We start from the raw sequence: 21,135 nt of genomic DNA on the forward strand, positions 1-21,135 counted from the left end.
AGTCCCTTACATTGCAAGGCTCCGAGCTGGGAAGGACAAAATTGGAATGGCTTGGATTGGAAGAAGTCCTCAATTAATGACAGTTGGGATTTGGTTAATGAAGGACTGCTAGGATTGTAGTTGCTAATTGTTCGTGTAACATCACACTTTATGACATTGCATAGTGATATAAATTCCAGCCTGAATTACTATCATTAATCAATGATTGCTTGTATGGTCAAACTGAAACCTGGCTAGTTTAAAATTACCTATTTTCCTCTACCACCCCTGTTTCATCGCATTCTGCTGCAAAATTAAACACCATCAGGCATTTTGAAACTTCTTTATAATCCATGCATTCTTCAAATTAAGACTTGAAATGGAAATATTTCCTAAATTGTGAAGATACGTGTTCCTACTAAAAAGGCATGCAAAGTTTAAATGCAAGACTATAAAAGTACAACTTCCTATTAAGCTTATTTCCGTTACTGTAGCATATAAGAAACACCAGAAACTTTTTATCTTTCAAGCCGTTTTAAAATATTCAGTAAGCATCTAATTGTTTTTGCAGGATTGTGTATTACTGTGTTCTTGATATAAACAGAGACCTTACTGATGTTTGAGCTGTTTGCTAATATTTCAGTTATTTGATAAAACAAAATTTTAAGAATAAGGATTTCTTTAATATTCAGTATTTTAATTTCAATATTTTCCTATCAGGTAGAGCATACTCAAGAACATTACAACAAGCTGCTATTCCTCTTATTCCTAAAAGAATTTGTGAAGAACGGTATCACACAAAATTCACAGGGAGAATGCTATGTGCTGGTAGCCTCCATGCACAAAAACAGGTAGACAGCTGTCAGGGAGACAGTGGTGGACCATTAATGTGTGAACAACCAGGAAATATCTGGGTTGTGTATGGTGTGACTTCCTGGGGGTATGGGTGTGGAGTCAAAGACTCTCCAGGTGTCTATACCAAAGTTTCCTTTTTTATACCTTGGATAAGAAGCATAACCAAACTATGAATGTCCTTTGTCGCACTGGAGAAATACATTTTTTTAATGAATATAACTTTTTGGACATTAAAATAGTTCATCCTAGAAGTAATTTTGATTGAACATGTAATTCTACCAAGACAAAACAGTAGATTACAGCTGTACAAATCAGCTCATTCTACATAGAAGATTCTCACATATAGTATTTTGTATTGTGATAAATTTTCTACAATGAACTGTACCCCTACTAGTTTCAAATAATGAATTTTTAACTGACTTTATACTGTTTTATCTTTATGGTGAAGTTATCCTGCCCCCATTTCATTATACATGAAAACAGTTAAATAAAATATCTTGTAAAATGTAAAGATTGTGTAATATTTATTAAATTATGGTTTTTAATGTGATGGGTAAAGGTAGGGTATAAACAGGTTAAATATGTCCTTTATCACAATTCATTTTAAGTATATACTAAAATTTTATTATCATATAGCAGACTTTACTTTTATGCTGTCATCCTATAGTTTTCTATAGCTTGTTCTCTGCTCTGGAATAAAAATCCTATACTTTTCAGCCACACTTTCAAGTTATTTCTCAGTGCTAACAAACAATACTTACGTTTTAATAGTTGCATTCTACTACCGCAGCTTTTTACAATTGTTGTAAATTTCTTGGTCAATTTTGAATTACCAGAACTATGCCCAAATTAAATGTATCAAATATTTAACGTATCTACAAATTAATTTTAGAAAGTATATTTAACCTTGCAATTAATGGATTCTTTTCATTATTTTTTGTGAATATGATTAATTTGTCTAATATTGTTTAAAACTAAGTAAGACCTTAAAAAAAACCCTGCTCCTAAGGTAGCAAGTACTTCATTAAGTACATGCTAATATTATGAAAGTTTACCATCAGCATGCTGAATTGTTAGGAAAAAGCTGTTAGTTTTGACATAAATACCCCAAATGATGTCTAGTTTACACTACTACTGAATGTAATATCATACCATAGTGGTTAGGATATAAAATATTTAATGTAATGAAATGTGCTACTTATGGATTTTTTTCAGTTCTGTAGATACTGAGTTTTTTGTATCTCAATATTATTGAATTATTTTAATGATATATGCAACAAGACAATCAGCGCACTGGTACCGTATATACTCGAGTATAGGCCGACCCGAATATAAGCCGAGGCACCTAATTTTACCACAAAAAAACTGGAAAGTTATTGACTCGAGTATAAGCCTAGGGTGGGAAATGCAGCAGCTACCGATAAATTTCAAAAATAAAAATAGATACCAATAATGCCATTGCCCATTGAATAACATATACAGCCTGCCTGTGCCCATTAAATATACAGTAGCCATTGTAAAAATTTGCTCTGCATAACAAATTATTATCACACAATACCGGTGTATTCAATGAAATACTTCACTCACCTCATGATGCTGATGTCCCGCTGTGATGATGATGTCCCGCCTCCTATGACACACGGCACAGTGATTCCTATCATTGGATCACTGTACCAGAGGAGGTGGGACATCGCTATCTGGCTGCTTGCCATAACAAGGAGGAGGTGGGACATCGTTGCAGAGTGGCAGGAGGGGGAGGAAGGGGAATCGTAAGACAGCCCTGCATTACATTAGAACGTGAGGAGGGGGATGGTGCGGTGCACGCTGCGCAGCAAACTGACACAGAGGGAGGGGAAACTCAGGGGCGCTGGGCCATTCACGAGCGTCACCCAGCGGCATGGCCCCGCCCCTTTTCTCCTCCATTTCGGGCAAATTTTTTCACTGACTCGAGTATAAGCCGAGGCGGCTTTTTTCAGCTCAAAAAGTGGGCTGAAAAACTAGGCTTATACTTGAGTATATACAGTAGGTAGTTTTTCACTAGATAGATGTTCCTGAAAATAGTTGAGGCAATTTGTGAACTTAACCAAGTCAGAATGTATGTATTTTGTAAGACATATAATAAAACCAAGGACATATTTCTTTTAGGAGGTTAACTGTTCTATCTCACAGCCTTTATATACAGTAATCTGCTCATGGTAGAAGACAATTTATAATTAATTTAATATTTCAGTTTTGCTAACCTGGTCTTAGATAATGATTACAATTTTTTTGTCTTGAAATGTATCACCAACAGGTAGGTGACTATAGAATGCATTTTGATATAAGGGATTTTTCCTATCTTTTTCATTAGAAATTATTATGAGAAACATTTTATTATGCATACAATAACTTTATTGTCATTTTGAATGTACACTAATCGGCATACATTAAAATGAAATTTCATTGAATACAGCTCTCAAAGGGCCACCACCTGCAATACACATTACATAAAAAGGACAAAATAAATAAATAAAATACCCACATATATGATAGAGGAACAACAGTCTAGTTCATATGTACACATGTACATGGTGAGAAAATTGAATCTTGCGGGTTTACCAGATGGATGGCATAGCTGTTACAGAAATACTTTGAAACCTCCCCCCAAAGGGGAACAAAAACAGACCATAAAGTGTGTGTGTGTGGGGTCTCTAACAAAGCTTTGAGCTCTAAGCACATAGTGCTTATAAGCAATATCCTGAGTAACAGGAAGTGAGTTCCTATAAACTTCTCAACTGTCCTTACCACTCTTTGAATGGACCAAACCAAAGTGATGCTGATTAAAATGCTCTCAATTGCTCTGCAAAAAATGGGTAGGATAAAAGGAGAAAGATGTGCTCGCTTCATCTCACGCAGGAAATGCAGATGCTGGTTTACATGCTTCACTAAGGATAACACGTGGAGACACCAGTTCAAATTGTTAGTTATCTGCATGCCCCAGATATTTAGTACTATTGACCACCTCTACAGTTGCATTCTTGATACTGAGTGGAGTATGACTATGCCTTTCTAAAATTTACCATGACCTCCTTTTATTAACATTTAGAATTATAATCAGGTTACTTTTATTGCATCAGTCCACCAGAGCCTTCACCTCTTCCCTATAAACATCTTCATTGTTGTCTCAGATAAGACTCACCACTGCTGTGGTTTCATTTTATACTTTGAGCTATTATGAAAATATGGGAGTTCACAAAGTAGTTAATTCAAGTAAACCAGGGAAATACTTGTTACTATTTATAATTCCCACCTACCTAATGATCAACATAGCTTTCCTGACTAACCACACAACCCTTTTTGCTCTTCTTCCATTTTAGTTTTTACAGTTCAGGGTAACTTGTATTTTCCTTTCTGTTTGTCAGGTAAGAATATGGGCAGATAAAACTTACATTTAATACCTTCTAAATATTTAGAAATCTTAAAATGTTAATCCTTTTCCTTAATGACAGTTTGTACATTACAGTAACATTTCTAGCATTAACAAAGTGTAATCTTTGAAAAACTCAATTTGTTTTTAATTTCACTGAAAAACAAACTATATAGGTTTTTTAAGGGCAACAAACCTCAGTGCTTCCTCATCTACTTGTGGCATTTATTTTGGATTTCCTGTCTTCTTCTCATTCTTTAATTTTTCACCATTAGCCAGTGTTGGCTAGATGCTGCCAAATGGAGCTTCCATATTAATATACTGTGATAATGTAACAAGCTAAATAAATTTGCAGCTTCTCAATTTACTTATGCCATCAGTAGCCTTCCTTTGCTTTCAGCTATTTGAAAACATCTGACTTGTCTAATTGATTAATATATGCAGAGTTTTGGCTCAACATTAATCTTTTTAGATGCTGCCCATCAAGGTGTCTCTGGGGTAAAAATTAATTTTTCCAAGAAAATACCAAGAATTCAAATGTCTGGAATACTTTTCCGCTTATATTTAGCGAGTCTTTGTATCTCATTGTCTTGCTGCTTTTGCCTTTTGACTAGTTGTTTCTGCTCAGGCACATCTGGCAAACCAATCTTGTGAGATCCAAAAGAGCCAATCTTGTCTCTCTGACTTTTAACAAAAGCAAGTTCCTTCAATGGTATCTTCGTCTCCTTAGGGCAAGTACAGTTAATGTGAGCTTCTTTTTTACAGCTAGCAGGGCAGCCAAATTTGGCACACAGAACAATTTGACACTTGCAGTTGAGAATGTCAAAGAGTTTGTCAAGTTTCACAGTGAAAGTTTCTTTGACATCTAACTTTCCCCTACCAAGAGATATATTTTTGGCTCGATCCCAGCTCTCGGATCTTGTTCAAGACTGTCACTCTTGAATTTACAACAGGGGTCACAAAAGAACTGTTTGCTTGTTCCCACTTTTCAAGCACTTTTAAGTATATGTCTCTTGCAAGAACAGCTGCTGGTAGTTTCTAGCGTCATCACTACTTTGTTCTCTTAACAGTAGGCCATATCTGAGAATGTCTCGCAGTGTTGGGAGTTCAGACGGCAAGTCTCTGCCAGGCCCAATTAGGTTGCTCATATGAGTGAATGTTCCCAGTCTTTTTCTTTTTTTAGATGCCATTACAGATCAGTTATCTCACTCACAGGAAATGAGGCCAGCAGTATTACAAAATAGGTTTTAACAAAGAGAAAGCAGCTGAACCTGTGAAATGAAATAAATAAAATGTTAAAACGTTATTGTATTTATGTAGTTATTTGCCAAGAACATCTAAATTATATTGAAGTAACCAAAATACCCTTATAATCCTCAAGACATGTCACAACTTTTGAGCACCCCAAATGTTTGGAAATTAAAAGTTGAAAATTTTGACATGCCATAAAAAAATCTGGGAGGCATCAAACCCATACAATACCTTTAGCAAAATTATTGCTTTCTCTTCACAAGCCCCATATAACATGATCTATTGGAATATACAATCCCCAGAAAGATCAAGACAACTTTACAGGTTAACCCAGGAGGTCCCACTTAACAACCCACCTAGAAGGGTTTAGGAATAATTCTCAACTCTTTGCCTACCTATGCTGAACAAACCTATTCATATTAGATGAGAAATGAAACCAACAAAATTACACCATCACTGAAAAGTGACACTACCATTTTTCACACTTCTGATTATTGCATCATCCCCAGGGTCACATGAACAAAATTTGGACAGTTGGCAACCAATTCACATTTAAGATGGTTGCAATGTCCTGGGATCATGTGGTCATCTTTTGCGACCTTCTGACAAGCAGAGTCAATGGATAAACAGACTCACTTAACTGTAATTCACTTAATAATTGTGGCAAGAAATGCTGTGAAATGGAGCAAAACTCAACAAACATCTTGCTTAACAATATAAATTTTGGGGATAGATGTTCCTAGGGTAAGAGGGTTCTTAAAATAACCTGAGTCCTATGCCTTTCTAACTCTGAAGATGTTGCTCAATTGGACACTGGTCTACAAGGAGAAAGCTTTGGAAATTAAAGTAGCTAAATTTACCAGAATTGGGTCAATAGTAGAAAATTAAGTCCTGAGTATTGTTTGGCTCCAGTTTCCAAGATACAGCTTCAGGTCAAAATTTCATTAATTCAAAATTACTAGGGGGACTGAGATTATGCTCCATAACCTTTCTGCAAAATGTAATATAGCAATGAGAACAGTGCCACACCAATTATTATAAATTTATATTTTGATACCAATAACATAACTTTCTATTCATTTATAGGTTTTTCATGTAACATTTTCATACTTTATGTATGAAAAACTGACAAGTTCTAACATCAGATTAAAAGACAAGGTTCTATATTTATTTTGTATCTAAACTGCAGTTTTAGGCTTTTCTCTTATGAACTGCAGTAGGATCATCCCTGGGGAAATCCAGCAGTAATCAGCAAGTATGGATGGACTCAATTTCCCTTGCTATCTTTTTCCATGCCTACAGTATCCTGGTGGAATCTCTTCCCATGCTCATCATTCATTGTCCCACAGTTCAAAGGGAAATAGTCTAAATGCCAAGTGTAAGAAGTGAATTTTCAGTGACATGTTTGTACCAAGTGCTTTATAGGATCTAAACAAATTTTCCACCTTGTTTTTCATAGTTCACAACAGAGGTTCCTGTTGTAATCTGGAGCCCAGTAGCTCTGCATTACTCTCAGGCAATTCCAAATCCTGACCAGGTCAATTAGTTCACTCTTTGAAATTAGATGTGGTTCAGGAAGAGCATATGTTGGTCTAAAGTTTGGGTCCAGACATTGATGGCCCCTGATTAGTTGCATCCTGCTCATCTTTATCATCAATTGAGGTGATTTGGAGGAATCTGAAATTGGCCGTGGGGTACATGACAGTGTGGATGGAATGTTTGAATATTCTATGGTCCACTTCTTTCTTGAGATCCCTTTTGCAACTGGGGCAACCATGCAAACACAACAGTCACTATGACTGGTGGGCTTTCTCCACACCATTAGGACTGAGAAAGGCCTTTTCCTTGTTTAGCCAAATACACAGATAAGTTGCATTTGTAATGCAGAGTCCTGATCGCCTATTTGGCATCCAAAATATAGGTGCTATACCTATATGTATTTAAAAAAAATATGGCCAAGATAAGGTTAATCATGCCTATCTGGGCTGATACATTGCTTTAATTATATCAGGTTTATTTCTGAGAAGATATACAGCAAGCTCTTATTTCTAGGAATCATTACTGGGAATCCAGTCATACAAATTGGTATCTTCAGAATCAGAGCAGCATGTATATCTATCCCGCAAAACGGGGAAAATCATTTTTACAGTCCAAGTTATTATCCGTTTAATTTACAAACATTAAAATTATTTTTCATAAATCCAAGATGCCAACTAGCATAAGGTGTTAGCACTCTCCCCCAGTACCTTTCTCAATAGTTAAAATGCTTTTCAAACTCTTGGCAAACTGCCAATTAAAATTCCCAAAACTCGTTTTAAAACATCAGTTTCCTATTACAGATCTGCAGGAAGTCCCTCGAAACATTTGCCTAAGTTTAACCTCATACGGGTTCATGCTATTGTTACAACCACTTTTCAAAGTTAAAACGGCACACACGCGCGCACACAGCGAAGCTGCATAGGATTATACGTAAGGATGTGACTTGCCCAAGTCAGAGTCTCCCCCCAATGCAGTGAGGGGAGCTATGCCAAAAAGCAAGGCGATGGTTGCTCTGCCATGAGTAGGAAGGGAGGCTGCCACTCTGGCAGGTCCCATGGAAGCATGGCGTCTCGAGACACGCGCGCGCAACAGCGAGGTGTGGGGGAGGGGAAGGAGGCGGAGACTCCCGCCCTTCACACCGTATGGGGGGACACGTGTGGCCTTCGCTGCTTCCTGAGGAACCGACCGTTAATCTGCTTTGCCAGTGCGAAAGCAAGCGGCTCCTCCCAATTCCTTCAGTCCTCTAGTCCCACGTCTCCGCTCTCTCGTGACCGTCCTCGGGCGCCTCTCCGTTCTCCACTTTACATTTCCTCATTCGTCCGTTGGGAAGGGGTTCTTAATAATCGCCCGCCATTTTACCCAAGGGTTTCGCCGCCGCCGCCTCCCACTCCAGTGCGCTCTCCTCGCTGAAGCTCAACCTCAGAAATCGAAAAACCGGCAGGGCGCAAGCGCCGAAACTGTTCAGCTTTCCCCGCCTTCGTAACAACTCTAAAAAGTTCCAGCAAATGACTGGTATATTTTACAACGGCGTGGGGCGCTTATTCAAATGTTGAAGCGAACAGCCTTACCCGCGTCAGACTCATTCTTCCAGGGCAGGACATTCCCTTATTGCCCCAACACCAGCCACGCTCTTCCTACAATCGAAAAGAACGAGCCAACCGCCGTCTTCGCTCTTTTATCCTTAGAGAGAGGCCACGCCCATTGGACGGCGTGGTGGAAAGAGGGCGGGGCTGCAGGTGCTTGCTCGCGTTCTAACTCTGCGACCGCGTGACCTGTTCCAACTGCCCTTCTATGCGTCGCCTTTGCGGTACCGCTGTTGGTTTCTGCTCGTCTGCTTTTCCCAAAGCTTGTAATCGTAGATTTAGTACCCTGCCAGTCTTCTCTATTTATTGTACTTTTGCAACCCTCCTAGTATTCCTTTCTCTCTCTCAGCTCTTAGCTAATTAAAATGATGCACAACACTACTTTAAATTTATTGATTCAAGTATTTAACAATTGAATTTAAAGCTTTTAATCACAAGAGAAAGATGACTTCATATGGCACAAGTACAAGTACTTAGCCTTGATCTTCATTCTGTAATGTTTACAAATTTGCCAGGAATGAGATACAATCAATTTCGTTGTATTTAAGTACAATGACAATAAAGATTATACATACATTAAATAAATTAACCAATTTTTGACAATAATTGGATTCAAAAAGTGATTAAAAGTATTCCATAATTTTACTATATTTATTAATTTAAACCACTGTTATATTTTTAGCTTTTTTACATTTCACATTAATATGCAATGAAATGTATTGCAACATGTAAATAAAATATTCTTTGTTGTATAGTGTCTGGTCACTGAGGTGCATCAACAATTACACAGAACTCTTAGTTTTTGCTGCCCCTACCTGTCATGGATTTTAAGTCAAAATTTTGTCTTATTATCACCATATTTGTATTTCCTCTTTGTTACTGTATAGCCTCTGGATTTTTTGCTGTTAAAATTGGAATGCCTTAAGTAATGACATTAAGTTTCATTTGTTACAAATGTCCAAGACATATTTCTAGGAATAAGAAGATTCTGAGTTCAAGACATTCGAACTATAGTTCAAAACATGTGAACTATTATATTGATTGACTCTGGCTAAAATTAGTATCATATTGAGAAAAGGCAGTTATTTCCTTAGGCACCACCTCCTCCACAATAAACGCAAGTATATTTACTTCTACAGGAGAAAATTATCATGCAGAAGGATGAGCAAGATTTAACTGTTATTTCACTAAGTATAGTGTTATAAAGTATCTAAGTATTTCATATTAAAATTTAAATTATTAATTAAAAATGTTTAAATAGTTTTAGAAAGAATCAAATGGATTAAAGTCTATAGAAATTGATTCAAATCACACCATTTACTCTCCCCAAGAAATGGGTTAAAATAATAAGAACAAGTATATTTAAAACATTTGCAACATATTTTACACTTATACAGATGGGAAAAAAACCCACAGCATCTAATTTGCATGAATATTTGTAATAAAGCCCCAGAAGGAGGGATTCTGAAGATGATTCATAAGACTTCGTAAATTCTTAAAGGTATAGTCAACTTAACATTTGGTATCAAATATCTATCTGCTTCTTATAATATCATTTTGCTTTAGAATATAGAATGCATTTTTTCTAGGGAATTTTGAGAGTTGCAATTCCCTATCAAGATCTCACATAGAAAATTTGATTCCCCCTGCCTCCCCAGATTTTTTAGAGTGATCTCGTCTACAGAATAACAGAATTGGAAGAGATCTTGGAGATCTTATAAATGTAGTCCACCCCCTGCTCAAGCAGTAGATCCTATAACATTTTGGATAAATGGCTGTCAAATCTCTTAAAAACCTCCAGTGACAGAGCACTCACAATTTCTGGAAGCAAGCCTCCTTTGTTCTAGTTTGTATCTCCTTTTTTAAAAAATAAATTTTTTATTTTCAGACAAACACAAACACAACACATATAACATAAAAGCCTCTTCAATTTCACACAGTGTATCGATTGGTTACAAAGTCTTTCTGTGTCCTTTCCGTGGTCCTCACTTGAATTTTATCAAAATTCACATATTGACAATCAAGATATTTTTGTATACATTGTTATTATGCTTCCTCCTGTTCTAAGTCATTCAATCGTTTTAGCATTGATAACATTCTCTAATATTCAGTATACTCCAATTCCATGTTTTTCCCCCATTATTAGTATCATCAATCTAATATACATGTATACAAATTGTTATACTTATTAAGCATCCATTAAGCCCAACTATTATTACATTCTTTCAACATAAGGCATATTAAATTTGAAATAAATTTATAACATTTTATTACATTATCCTGAAATCATCCAATGATATTACATCTTTCTAATCTATTCTATATAGAATTGTTTATCTTTTATAAAAAGGCTTTTCAACATCGTCTCCATAATCCGCACTTACAATTTGTATAAGATTTCATATTATCAATCTAGTATATATAAATGCTTTGTTATCATTGTTAATCATTTATTTGACTATAGTTGTTATTACTTTGTGCATTACACTCAAAATTTAACTATATTTAACTAAATTTATTGTGACATCATTCTATTATTTTAGCATTGATAACATTATCTAGTAATGTTATCAATCAGTGTCAACAATTCCACGTTTTTCCCCATTATTAGTATCATCAATCTAATATACTTGTATACAAATTTATATAATTATTAAACATCCATTAAGCCTAGCTATTATTACATCCTTTCAACTTAAAGCATATTAAATTTAAAGTAAATTTATATTATGACATTTTGTTACATCACCCACTGAAATCATCCAATGATATTACATCTTTATATTCTATTCTATATAAAATTGTTTAACTTTTATAAAAAGGCTTTTCAACATCATCTCCATATCCTCACTTACAGTATTGTATAAAATTTCATATTATCAATCCAGTATATATATATACATGCTTTGTTATCATTATTAATAATTTATTTGACTATAGCTATTATTACGTTGTATATAGCACTCAAAATTTAACTACATTTAACTAAATTTATTGTGACATTTCATTTCCTCATCCTGTATCCTTCCAAAGATAGTGTAGTCCAATATCTCTTGCCATTTGTAAAGTCTGTATTCTAAATGTTTTCTTGATAAGTATTATGTGGACGTCTCTTAAGAACTTCTTGTTCATTATAAGAATTCAAAACCCTTTATCTGCTCTGTTTATCAGCTTCACTTTTGTTATCATTAGTGCTTTTGCTGAGATTACTTTCATTATTTCTGCCAAATTTTCTCTCCTTCCTTCATCTATTTTCTGACATCCGAAATGAAGATCCGGTTCATCAATTTCTCCTTTCCGTATTTCACACCTGTCATTTCCCTCCACTCTCAGTTTGCTGTCAGTGTCAACAATTTTCTTATCACTTTCATATGTCTCTGTTATTTTTTCAGCTCTGTCCTCAAACTTCATCGCTGTCCCCATACTTTTTGTATTTTGATCTATAATTTCAAATCTCTCTTCAATTCTCTCGGTAATTATTAAAACTTTTTGAATTTCTAACAAAATTCTTTGCAAAGTTAGTGCCTTTTCTTCTTCACGTTGTGCCATTTTCCAGGTTATAAACACTGCATTTGTATCTCCTTGATAAACTTTTATTCATTACTTCTTATCCTGCCCTCAGGTACTTTGGAGTATAGGTTGACCCCTCTTCTCTATGGCAATCTCTCAATTATTGGAAGACTGCTATAATGAATAATATAATGTAATTATAATGTAATTAAGACTGCTCAATTGTAAGGGATGTAAATTTAGGAAAGGATACAGAAGTTTTGAAAGAGGGCCAGGTGTCTACCAGTGCATGTAACATAGATGTTTGCGCGGGTAAGATTATCAGTCCTTCTGTCAAGCAAAACCAAGCATTTAATAGTGAGTGCCATACCATGTGCATGATTCATACAAGTGCAAGAAAATAGAGGTAGTTAGGCATAACACAGGTTATGTAGACAGTAAACACAGGGTCAATCAAAATGGACTCAAATGTCTATACACCAATGCACAGTATGAGGAATAAACAGGGTGAATTAGAAATTCAAGTAAATGATATTGTTGCCATTACAGAAACTTGGTGGGATGAAACCCACAATTAGAACATACAGCTAGAAGGATTTAAATTATTTAAAAGAAATAGACCAAATAAAAGAGGAGGTGGAGTTGTACTATATATAAGAAATAACTACACCTCTACAGAAATAGAGCACAACAATGATGAGAACTATCTTGAATGCATTTGGGTCAATATTAAAGTGGGGGAAATGACATTGCCATAGGTCTATACCCAACCAAGCAGAGAAAGTAGATGAACTTATGCTAGTCAGCTAACTAAGGTATGTGGGAAGCACACCACAATAGTAATGAGGGATTTTAACTACCCTGACATCAACTGGGAAACAAACTCTGCAAGTGGAAGATCCAACAGGTTCCTAACAAACTTAGCAGACAACTTTGTTTCCCAAAAGGTAGAGAAGGGAACAAGGGGATCGGCCATATTGGACTTAATTCTCACTAACAGAGAGGAAATGATAGAAGGTGTTGAAGCTACAGGAACCTTGGGTGCAAGCGATCATGCAATACTGGAATTCAACATTATGCAAACACAAGTAGAAGAAAGTCAAACTAGAGTATTGAACTTTAAGAGAGCTAATTTCAATAAACTTAGAGAGAGCTTGAGAAGGATTCCATGGATGAGAATCCTCAAGGGGAAAACAACTCAAGAGGCTTGGGAAATTTTGAAAAATGAGGTTATAAAATCCCAGTCTAGCACAATACCAATGAAGAAGAAAAATAAAAGCTCCCAAAAGAAACCAGCATAGCTGCATAAAGCACTCTCTGACAAATTAAAAGACAAAAAATGATAAATATAAAAAGTGGAAAGGGGGGGACATAACTAAGGCAGAATATCAGCAAACAGCCTGAGCCTGTAAAGATGAAGTGAGGAAAGCTAAGGCTCACAATGAAGAAAGGCCACAAAAGTAAAAAAATAACAAGAAAAGTTTCTTCCAACATGTTAAAAACAAGAAAAAGGTTAAGGAAACAATTGGTCCATTGCTGGGAGAAAATGGCAAGAAGGTGATAAGCAATAGGGAGACAGCAGAACTATTTAACTCATTTTTTTGCATCTGTCTTTACACAAAGGGAAAAAACAGTCCAACCTACCAAAAACAGCACCATAAAAATCAGATTAGGAACACAAATTGAAATAGGGAAGAAAATGGGAAGTAAGCACCTGTCTACCCTAGACGAGTTCAAATCACCAGGACCGGATAGATTACACCCCAGGGTTCTGAAGGAACTGGCAGACGAGAGCTCAGAACCACTGAACTATATCTTTCAGAGATCCTGGAGCACCGGGGAACTGCCAGAGGACTGGAAAAGAGCTGATGTGGTTCCCATCTTCAAAAAAGGGGAAAAAATAGATTCAGGAAACCATACACCTATCAGCCTGACCTCAATGCCAGGAAAGATTCTGGAAAAGATAATCAAGCAACGAATTAGCGAACACCTAGAAGTAAACAAAGTAATAGCCAAAAGCCAAAATGGGCTTGTCAAAAACAGATCATGCCAGACTAATCTTATTGCATTCTTCAACAAAGACAAAATTAGTGGACCAGAGGAATGCTGTTGATATAATTTACCGTATATACTCGAGTATAAGCCGAGTTTTTCAGCCCACTTTTTGGGCTGAAAAAAGCCGGCTCGGCTTATACTCGAGTCTACAACTGGATCCGGCAGTGCTGTTGCCTGTTGGAGGAGGAGGGGATTCCTTCCTGCGAGACCCCGTCCAGAAAAATGCGGGGAGCGGCAGCGGAGCCCCGGGGCTGCTTCTGCTCCATCCGCTGGACTGTTTCCTCGCCTGCCCGCCCGCCCGCTCATTCATTCCGTTTCCTAGCCTGCCTGGCCACTTATTCATTTCGTTTCCCTCCCCTGCCTGCCCCCTCGTTCATTCCATTTCCTAGCCTGCCAGGGGAAGGATACTATGAAATCCCCCAAATCCTCCCCACTCCAGGGATAGGATACTATGAAAGCCCCAGGATCTCTTGTCTTGCTGGGCAGTCTGCGCCAGCCATTCCCTCTCCTCTGTTAACTCCCTTCCATTCCACGTCCGAGTCAAAGGACGGCCGGTGGCTGCTGGACCTCCTGATGGGCCAGAGGTCTGTCTGTCTGTCTGGATGTTTGTCTGGATGTGTCTGTGTATGCGCGTGTAGTCCGCTGACTTCCACGCAGGTGAGCCGCTGCAAGCCTCCCAAACGTGACAGGCTCCCAGCTTGGGTGGAAGAGTTTGATGCCCTTCCCGGCTTTGCTCTCCTTCGGGGTTAGAATCGGAACCCGAGGATGCCGGGTTCCAGTCACCCCTGGCGTCCGAACCGAGAGTTGCCCGGCGAAGTTCCTCGGTGGGAACTCCGGCCGCTGCCCACCCGTGGGGAGAGAGGGAAGAGCCCCGAGCGAGCCGCCTCGGTTTGGCAACCAAACCCATCCAGCCTTTTACCTCCCGTCCCCCCGCCCGCCCGCTCGCAGCCCCCTCCCCGGGCTGGCGCCAACTCCTCCCCATGCCCGGCCTCCAGCCGAGGCAAGTCGGTGTCTCTTTAAGCTAGAGAGAGGAGGGGAGGGAAGGCAGGGACCAGCCGGCTGACAATGGGCCGGAGCGGCTGAGTTGGAGCAAATTCCGCGGCGGAGGCGGCGTCCCAGCGCCAGCGGCTCCGAGGCGAGCGGCTTGGCCCTTCCGCTGGGCGCTCGGAGATGAAGGCACGCTGGCGCTGAGTTGAGCGGCGAGCTTGCCGAGCGCGCGGCTCCGGGAAGCCCCCCTTCTCCTCCCTGCTGGAAGCCGAGCGAGCCCCGCCGCCCACAGACTCCCGCGGCCGCCCCAGGGCTCCGGGAGGCAGGACCCGGAGGCAGCCCAGCCCTGCCGCCGCCCCGCGCCCTCCACCCGCTGCGCGAGAGGGGACCCCGCTTTCCCCTTGCCGGATGCGTCCCTGGCGGAGCAGAGCCATGCGGCGGAGGCTCCCGCTCTGGTTCCGGAGCTTGCTATGCCTCTGGCCGGTCCTGGTGGGACCCGCGGCAGGTAAGAGGCGCCGTCGAGCGCCTCGTACAATGATTTATGTATGAGGTTTAAGTGACTGAGACACACTCCTGGCTACGCAGCAATGTTATTTCTGACTTAGTATACTATGAAATCCCCCAAATCCTCCCCACTCCAGGGGAAGGATACTATGAAATCCCCCAAATCCTCCCCACTCCAGGGGAAGGATACTATGAAATCTACATTTCCTCCCCACTCCAGGGGAAGGATACTATGAAATCCCCCAAATCCTCCCCACTCCAGGGGAAGGATACTATGAAATCTACATTTCCTCCCCACTCCAGGGGAAGGATACTATGAAATCCCCCAAATCCTCCCCACTCCAGGGGAAGGATACTATGAAATCTACATTTCCTCCCCACTCCAGGGGAAGGATACTATGAAATCCCCCAAATCCTCCCCACTCCAGGGGTAGGATACTATGAAATCCACATTCCCTCCCCACTACAGGGGTAGGATACTATGAAATCCCCCAAATCCTCCCCACTCCAGGGGTAGGATACTATGAAATCCACATTTCCTCCCCACTACAGGGGTAGGATACTATGAGCCAAGGTGGCGCAGTGGTTAAATGCAGCACTGCAGGCTACTGCTAGATCAGCAGGTCAGCGGTTCAAATCTCACCGGCTCAGGGTTGACTCAGCCTTCCATCCTTCCGAGGTGGGTAAAATGAGGACCCAGATTGTTGGGGGCAATATGCTGACTCTCTGTAAACCGCTTAGAGAGGCCTGAAAGGCCTATGAAGCGGTATATAAGTCTACTGCTATTGCTATTGCTATGAAATCCCCCAAATCCTCCCCACTCCAGGGGTAGGATACTATGAAATCCCCCAAATCCTCCCCACTCCAGGGGTAGGATACTATGAAATCCACATTTCCTCCCCACTACAGGGGTAGGATACTATGAAATCCCCCAAATCCTCCCCACTCCAGGGGTAGGATACTATGAAATCCCCCAAATCCTCCCCACTCCAGGGGAAGGATACTATGAAATCTACATTTCCTCCCCACTCTAGGGGTAGGATACTATGAAATCCCCCAAATCCTCCCCACTCCAGGGGAAGGATACTATGAAATCTACATTTCCTCCCCACTCCAGGGGTAGGATACTATGAAATCTACATTCCCTCCCCACTACAGGGGTAGGATACTATGAAATCCCCCAAATCCTCCCCACTCCAGGGGAAGGATACTATGAAATCCACATTTCCTCCCCACTACAGGGGTAGGATACTATGAAATCCACATTTCCTCCCCACTCCAGGGGTAGGATACTATGAAATCCACATTCCCTCCCCACTACAGGGGTAGGATACTATGAAATCCCCCAAATCCTCCCCACTCCAGGGGAAGGATACTATGAAATCCACATTTCCTCCCCACTCCAGGGGAAGGATACTATGAAATCCCCCAAATCCTCCCCACTCCAGGGATAGGATACTATGAAAGCCACATTCCCTCCCCACTCCAGGGGTAGGATACTGCAAAATCCCCAATTCCTCCCCACTCCAGGGGAAGGATACTATGAAATCCCCAATTCCTCCCCACTCCAGGGGAGGAAATAAATATTCAAAAACATTATTGGTATCTATTTTTATTTTTGAAATTTACCGGTAGCTGCTGCATTTCCCATCCTAGGCTTATACTCGAGTCAATAACTTTTCCAGGTTTTTGTGGTAAAATTAGGTGCCTCGGCTTATATTCGGGTTGGCCTATACTCGAGTATATACAGTACTTGGACTTCAGCAACACATTTGATAAAGTAGACCATAACCTACTATTAGACAGCAGAAAAATGTGGGTTAGACAGCATCACCACCAGATGGATTCGTAACTGGCTGACCAACTGCACTCAATGTGTAGTCCTCAATGGAACTGCATCTACATGGAGGGAGGTATGCAGTGGAGTACCCCAAGTCTTTGTTTTAGGCCCAGTACTCTTCAACATCTTCATTGATTATCTGGATGGGGGGATAAATGGGGAACTCATCAAATTTGACACCAAGATGGCAGGAATAGCTAACACTCCAGAAGATAGGCTTAAGATACAGAAGGATCTTGACAAACTTGAACATTGGGCACTAACAAAATGAAATTCAATGGTACATTTAGGCAAGAAAAATGAAATGCACAGGTACAGTATAGGTGGTATAATAGTAACTGTGAGAGGGATCTTGGAGTCCTAGTGGACAACCATTTAAATATGAGCCAGCAGTGTGCAGCAGCTGCCAAAAAAGCCAACACAGTCTAGGCTGCATAAACAGAGGGATAGAATCAAGATCACGTGAAGTGTTAATACCATTTTATGATGCCTTGGTAAGGCCACACTTGGAATACTGCATTCAGTTTTGGTCGCTACAATGTAAAAAGGATGTGGAAAGAGTGCAGAGAAGAGCAACAAAGATGATTACGGGACTGGAGACTAAAACATATGAGGAATGGTTGCAGGAACTGGGTATGTCTAGTTTAATGAAAAGAAGGGGGAGACATGATAGTAGTGTTCCAATATCTCAGGGGTTGCCACAAAGAAGAGGGAGTCAAACTATTCTCCAATGCACCTGAGGGCAGAACAAGAAGCAATGGGTGGAAACTAATTAAGGAGAAAAGTAACTTAGAATCGAGGAGAAATTTCCTGACAGTTAGAACAATTAATCAGTGGAATGGCTTGCCTCCCGAAGTTGTGAATGCCCCAACATTGGAAGTCTTTAAGAAGATGTTGGATAGCCATTTGTCTGAAATGGTATAGGGTTTCCTGCCTAGGCAGGGAGTTGGACTAGAAGACCTCCAAGGTCCCTTCCAACTCTGCTATTGTATTGTATAAGTGCTACTGCCAGCAGAGACAAGAGGCATATTTTGAAGAGAGTCAAGAATGTCAGTGAGGACTGATGTTGATGCTACTATACATCTTGGCACAAATGATCTGTCCCCAAAAGATGTACTCTCTGTGCAGAATGATTTCCAAAACTTGGGGCAGGGACCTAGTAGGATAGGGTTACTTTTTTTCAGAGGTTTTACCAGTATACAAGAGGTGGTGGTGGGAAAGGCCAGCATATAGTGGAGTTAAATGTGTGGACGAAGGAATGATATAAAGGGGAAGGCTTTGGTTATATTACTCATGATGTTTGCAGCTGATCCAACAAAAAACTATAAACGAGATGGTTTGCATCCTTCGAAGAAAAGGACCGAGTTTCTTGGCATTAAATTTACAGATTTTCTGGCGAAACATTTAAACTAAACAATAAGGACAATGAGTTAATCGATATAGAACATTTCTGTCCCCAGCAATCCAAAACTAATAGGGTTATCAGTGCATGTAACATAGATGTTTATGCAGGTAAGAATATCAACCTTGCAATCAAGCAAAATCAAGCTTTTAATAGTGAGTGCCATACTAAGTGTACTAATCAAACAGGAGATAAGGAAGTAGGGGAACTCAGGCACACAGGTTATGTAGAATGTAAACACAGGGTCCATCAAAAAGAACTCAAATGTCTATATACCACAGAGTGTACAGACTATGAGCAATAGACAGGGTGAATTAGAAATTCAAGTAAATGAGGGTGAAAATGATATTGTTGCCATTACGGAAACTTCATGGGATGAAACCCCAAAAACTGATTGGGTTAGCAAGCCCTGGGACCCTATCTACTTTTTAAGGATGGATAATACATATGGTATTGTACATGGCTGAGACCCCCCTCTCCAAGGGAGATGTCTGATTAAAAAATATGAAAAATAAAAAAATAAAATAAAAACATGCAAACAGATTTGAGAATTTTTTCCCCCTTGGTACAAGAAGATTGCCACAATAAAATGCTTCGCAATCTCCAATTTCTATTTTTATTTATTTCAGTTTGCTTGGTATATTATCTATGAAAGGTTAAATATATTAGTTTATCTGCTGCTTACCAAAGCTACCAATCCATTACTCTAGAGAGTGCCATAAAAGCATGATATAATAAGTATAAATAGATATGTTTCAGTTAAATTGTTATATAGTATGAAGAGAACAGTAATTCTGTGTTAGTGCAAATACAGATTAGATATATCAGCAGTTTATTGAGTTGCAAATAAATTCTAGTAAAAGCAATCTAACTGTTGAAGAAGCACATTTGTTAATCATTAGGAAAGCAATTCAGAACTAAATTGCTGATATAACAACATACTCATATTAATTTATGGTTAAAATTACATTTGGAGTGTTGTGTAATGTTCTGGTCACTAACTTTTGGGAAAGATATCAAAATATGAGGAACCAAAATTAGGAGACGGTGAATTTACAGCATATGAATTATTATTTTTAGCTTAAAACAAAGGAAAAAATGGGAGGAATAAAAACATATAAAACAATGGACATAATAGATAACAGGGAGAGTTTTTTTCTTCCTAATTCACAATCGTACAATTAAGTCATTTCTGGGAACTAAATATGGAGGGGGGAATTCAGGATCAGCAGAAGGAAATCCCTCACCATGGGGCATAAGAGTAGAATGGTGGCAATGGCAGCAAATTCAGATTGTTTTAAAAAAAGAAATTGTAGAGGGTTATTGAGAGTCAGTTTATCAGTGGCTACTTATATTATTGGCTGTTTACCATCTCTTGAATCACAAACAGTATGTATTCTATTCTGATTTCTGAGAACTAACAATGGAAGGGATTTGTCATCTTCCAGCACAGGGAAGATGGCCATTATGTGACACAAAACCACCACCTATGGACCTATGGTATATCTAACAAGACTTTTTTTGTGTTGTTATGCTCTTAAACCTTTCTTGACCCCTCCCAGATAGCAGCTAGAGTAATAAAAGAAAGTTTATATTAGCAAGTGAAGAGCAAAGCATTGAGAAAAGAAGACCTAGTAATTTGCTGGTGTTATATTATCAAAATAATGCTGTGCTTTCCAAAATAAAATATTTTTGCTGAAATATCCTGTTGATTTGAGGATCCAGTGTGGCTTCTCATCTCAAACAATTTCTGCTACCTACAATTGAAAAATAAAACTTTTACTAATTGCTTGGTGGTGTTCTTTCTCTAATGAATTTTTAAAATATTTTTCTTGGCAATCCTTGGTCTTCATTTGGTATTTTTAAATGGAATAGCCTCCCTCATACTTTGCTTACCAAGTCTTTGTCTCTCTTTCACATGACCTCTTCCTTTCCACCTTCCTAACCCAACATTTTTCTCAGATTAACTCTTTATGCTGACTAATAAGAATGTTGGGAGTTTCACAGCAGCTGCATATTTGAAAAATAATATGGTGGAGATTTAAGTAAAAAAAAGATCATTCATAGCTTTTATATCTGGTAAAACTAGATATAAAAGTCAGTCTTATACGGCAACAATAGGCTTTTGGTTTTAATACAACAGATGAGACCCCTTCTAGGGTTTGTTTCATCCCATTACCTATTTGCTTTTCATTGAAAATGATTCTAACAAATTAAATGGCTG

At 39.1% G+C, this 21,135-nt stretch overlaps 1 protein-coding gene, 1 long non-coding RNA gene and 1 other non-coding gene across 3 annotated transcripts in view; 1 reads left to right on the forward strand and 2 right to left on the reverse strand.

The window, feature by feature from the left end:
- Positions 1-1,373, forward strand: part of PRSS12 (serine protease 12) — a 70,303-nt gene extending 68,930 nt beyond the window's left edge. Inside the window, 1 exon segment of the mRNA XM_032224744.1 lies at positions 700-1,373. Within this exon segment, the coding sequence (XP_032080635.1) occupies positions 700-1,007 (308 nt within the window). The 3' untranslated portion in view covers positions 1,008-1,373.
- A 2,540-nt stretch (positions 1,374-3,913) lies between these two features.
- On the reverse strand, positions 3,914-8,703 carry LOC116513398. Its single transcript, XR_004255979.1, has 2 exons — positions 8,599-8,703; positions 3,914-5,511 (listed from the first exon to the last, which is right to left on the reverse strand). It is a non-coding gene; the product is annotated as an uncharacterized LOC116513398 (long non-coding RNA).
- On the reverse strand, positions 7,965-8,098 carry LOC116513611. Its single transcript, XR_004256016.1, has one exon. It is a non-coding gene; the product is annotated as a small nucleolar RNA SNORA24 (small nucleolar RNA).
- Positions 8,704-21,135: the final 12,432 nt, after the last annotated feature.

Source organism: Thamnophis elegans, chromosome 9, assembly GCF_009769535.1.
Source record: "Thamnophis elegans isolate rThaEle1 chromosome 9, rThaEle1.pri, whole genome shotgun sequence".
Taxonomy (NCBI): domain Eukaryota; kingdom Metazoa; phylum Chordata; class Lepidosauria; order Squamata; family Colubridae; genus Thamnophis; species Thamnophis elegans.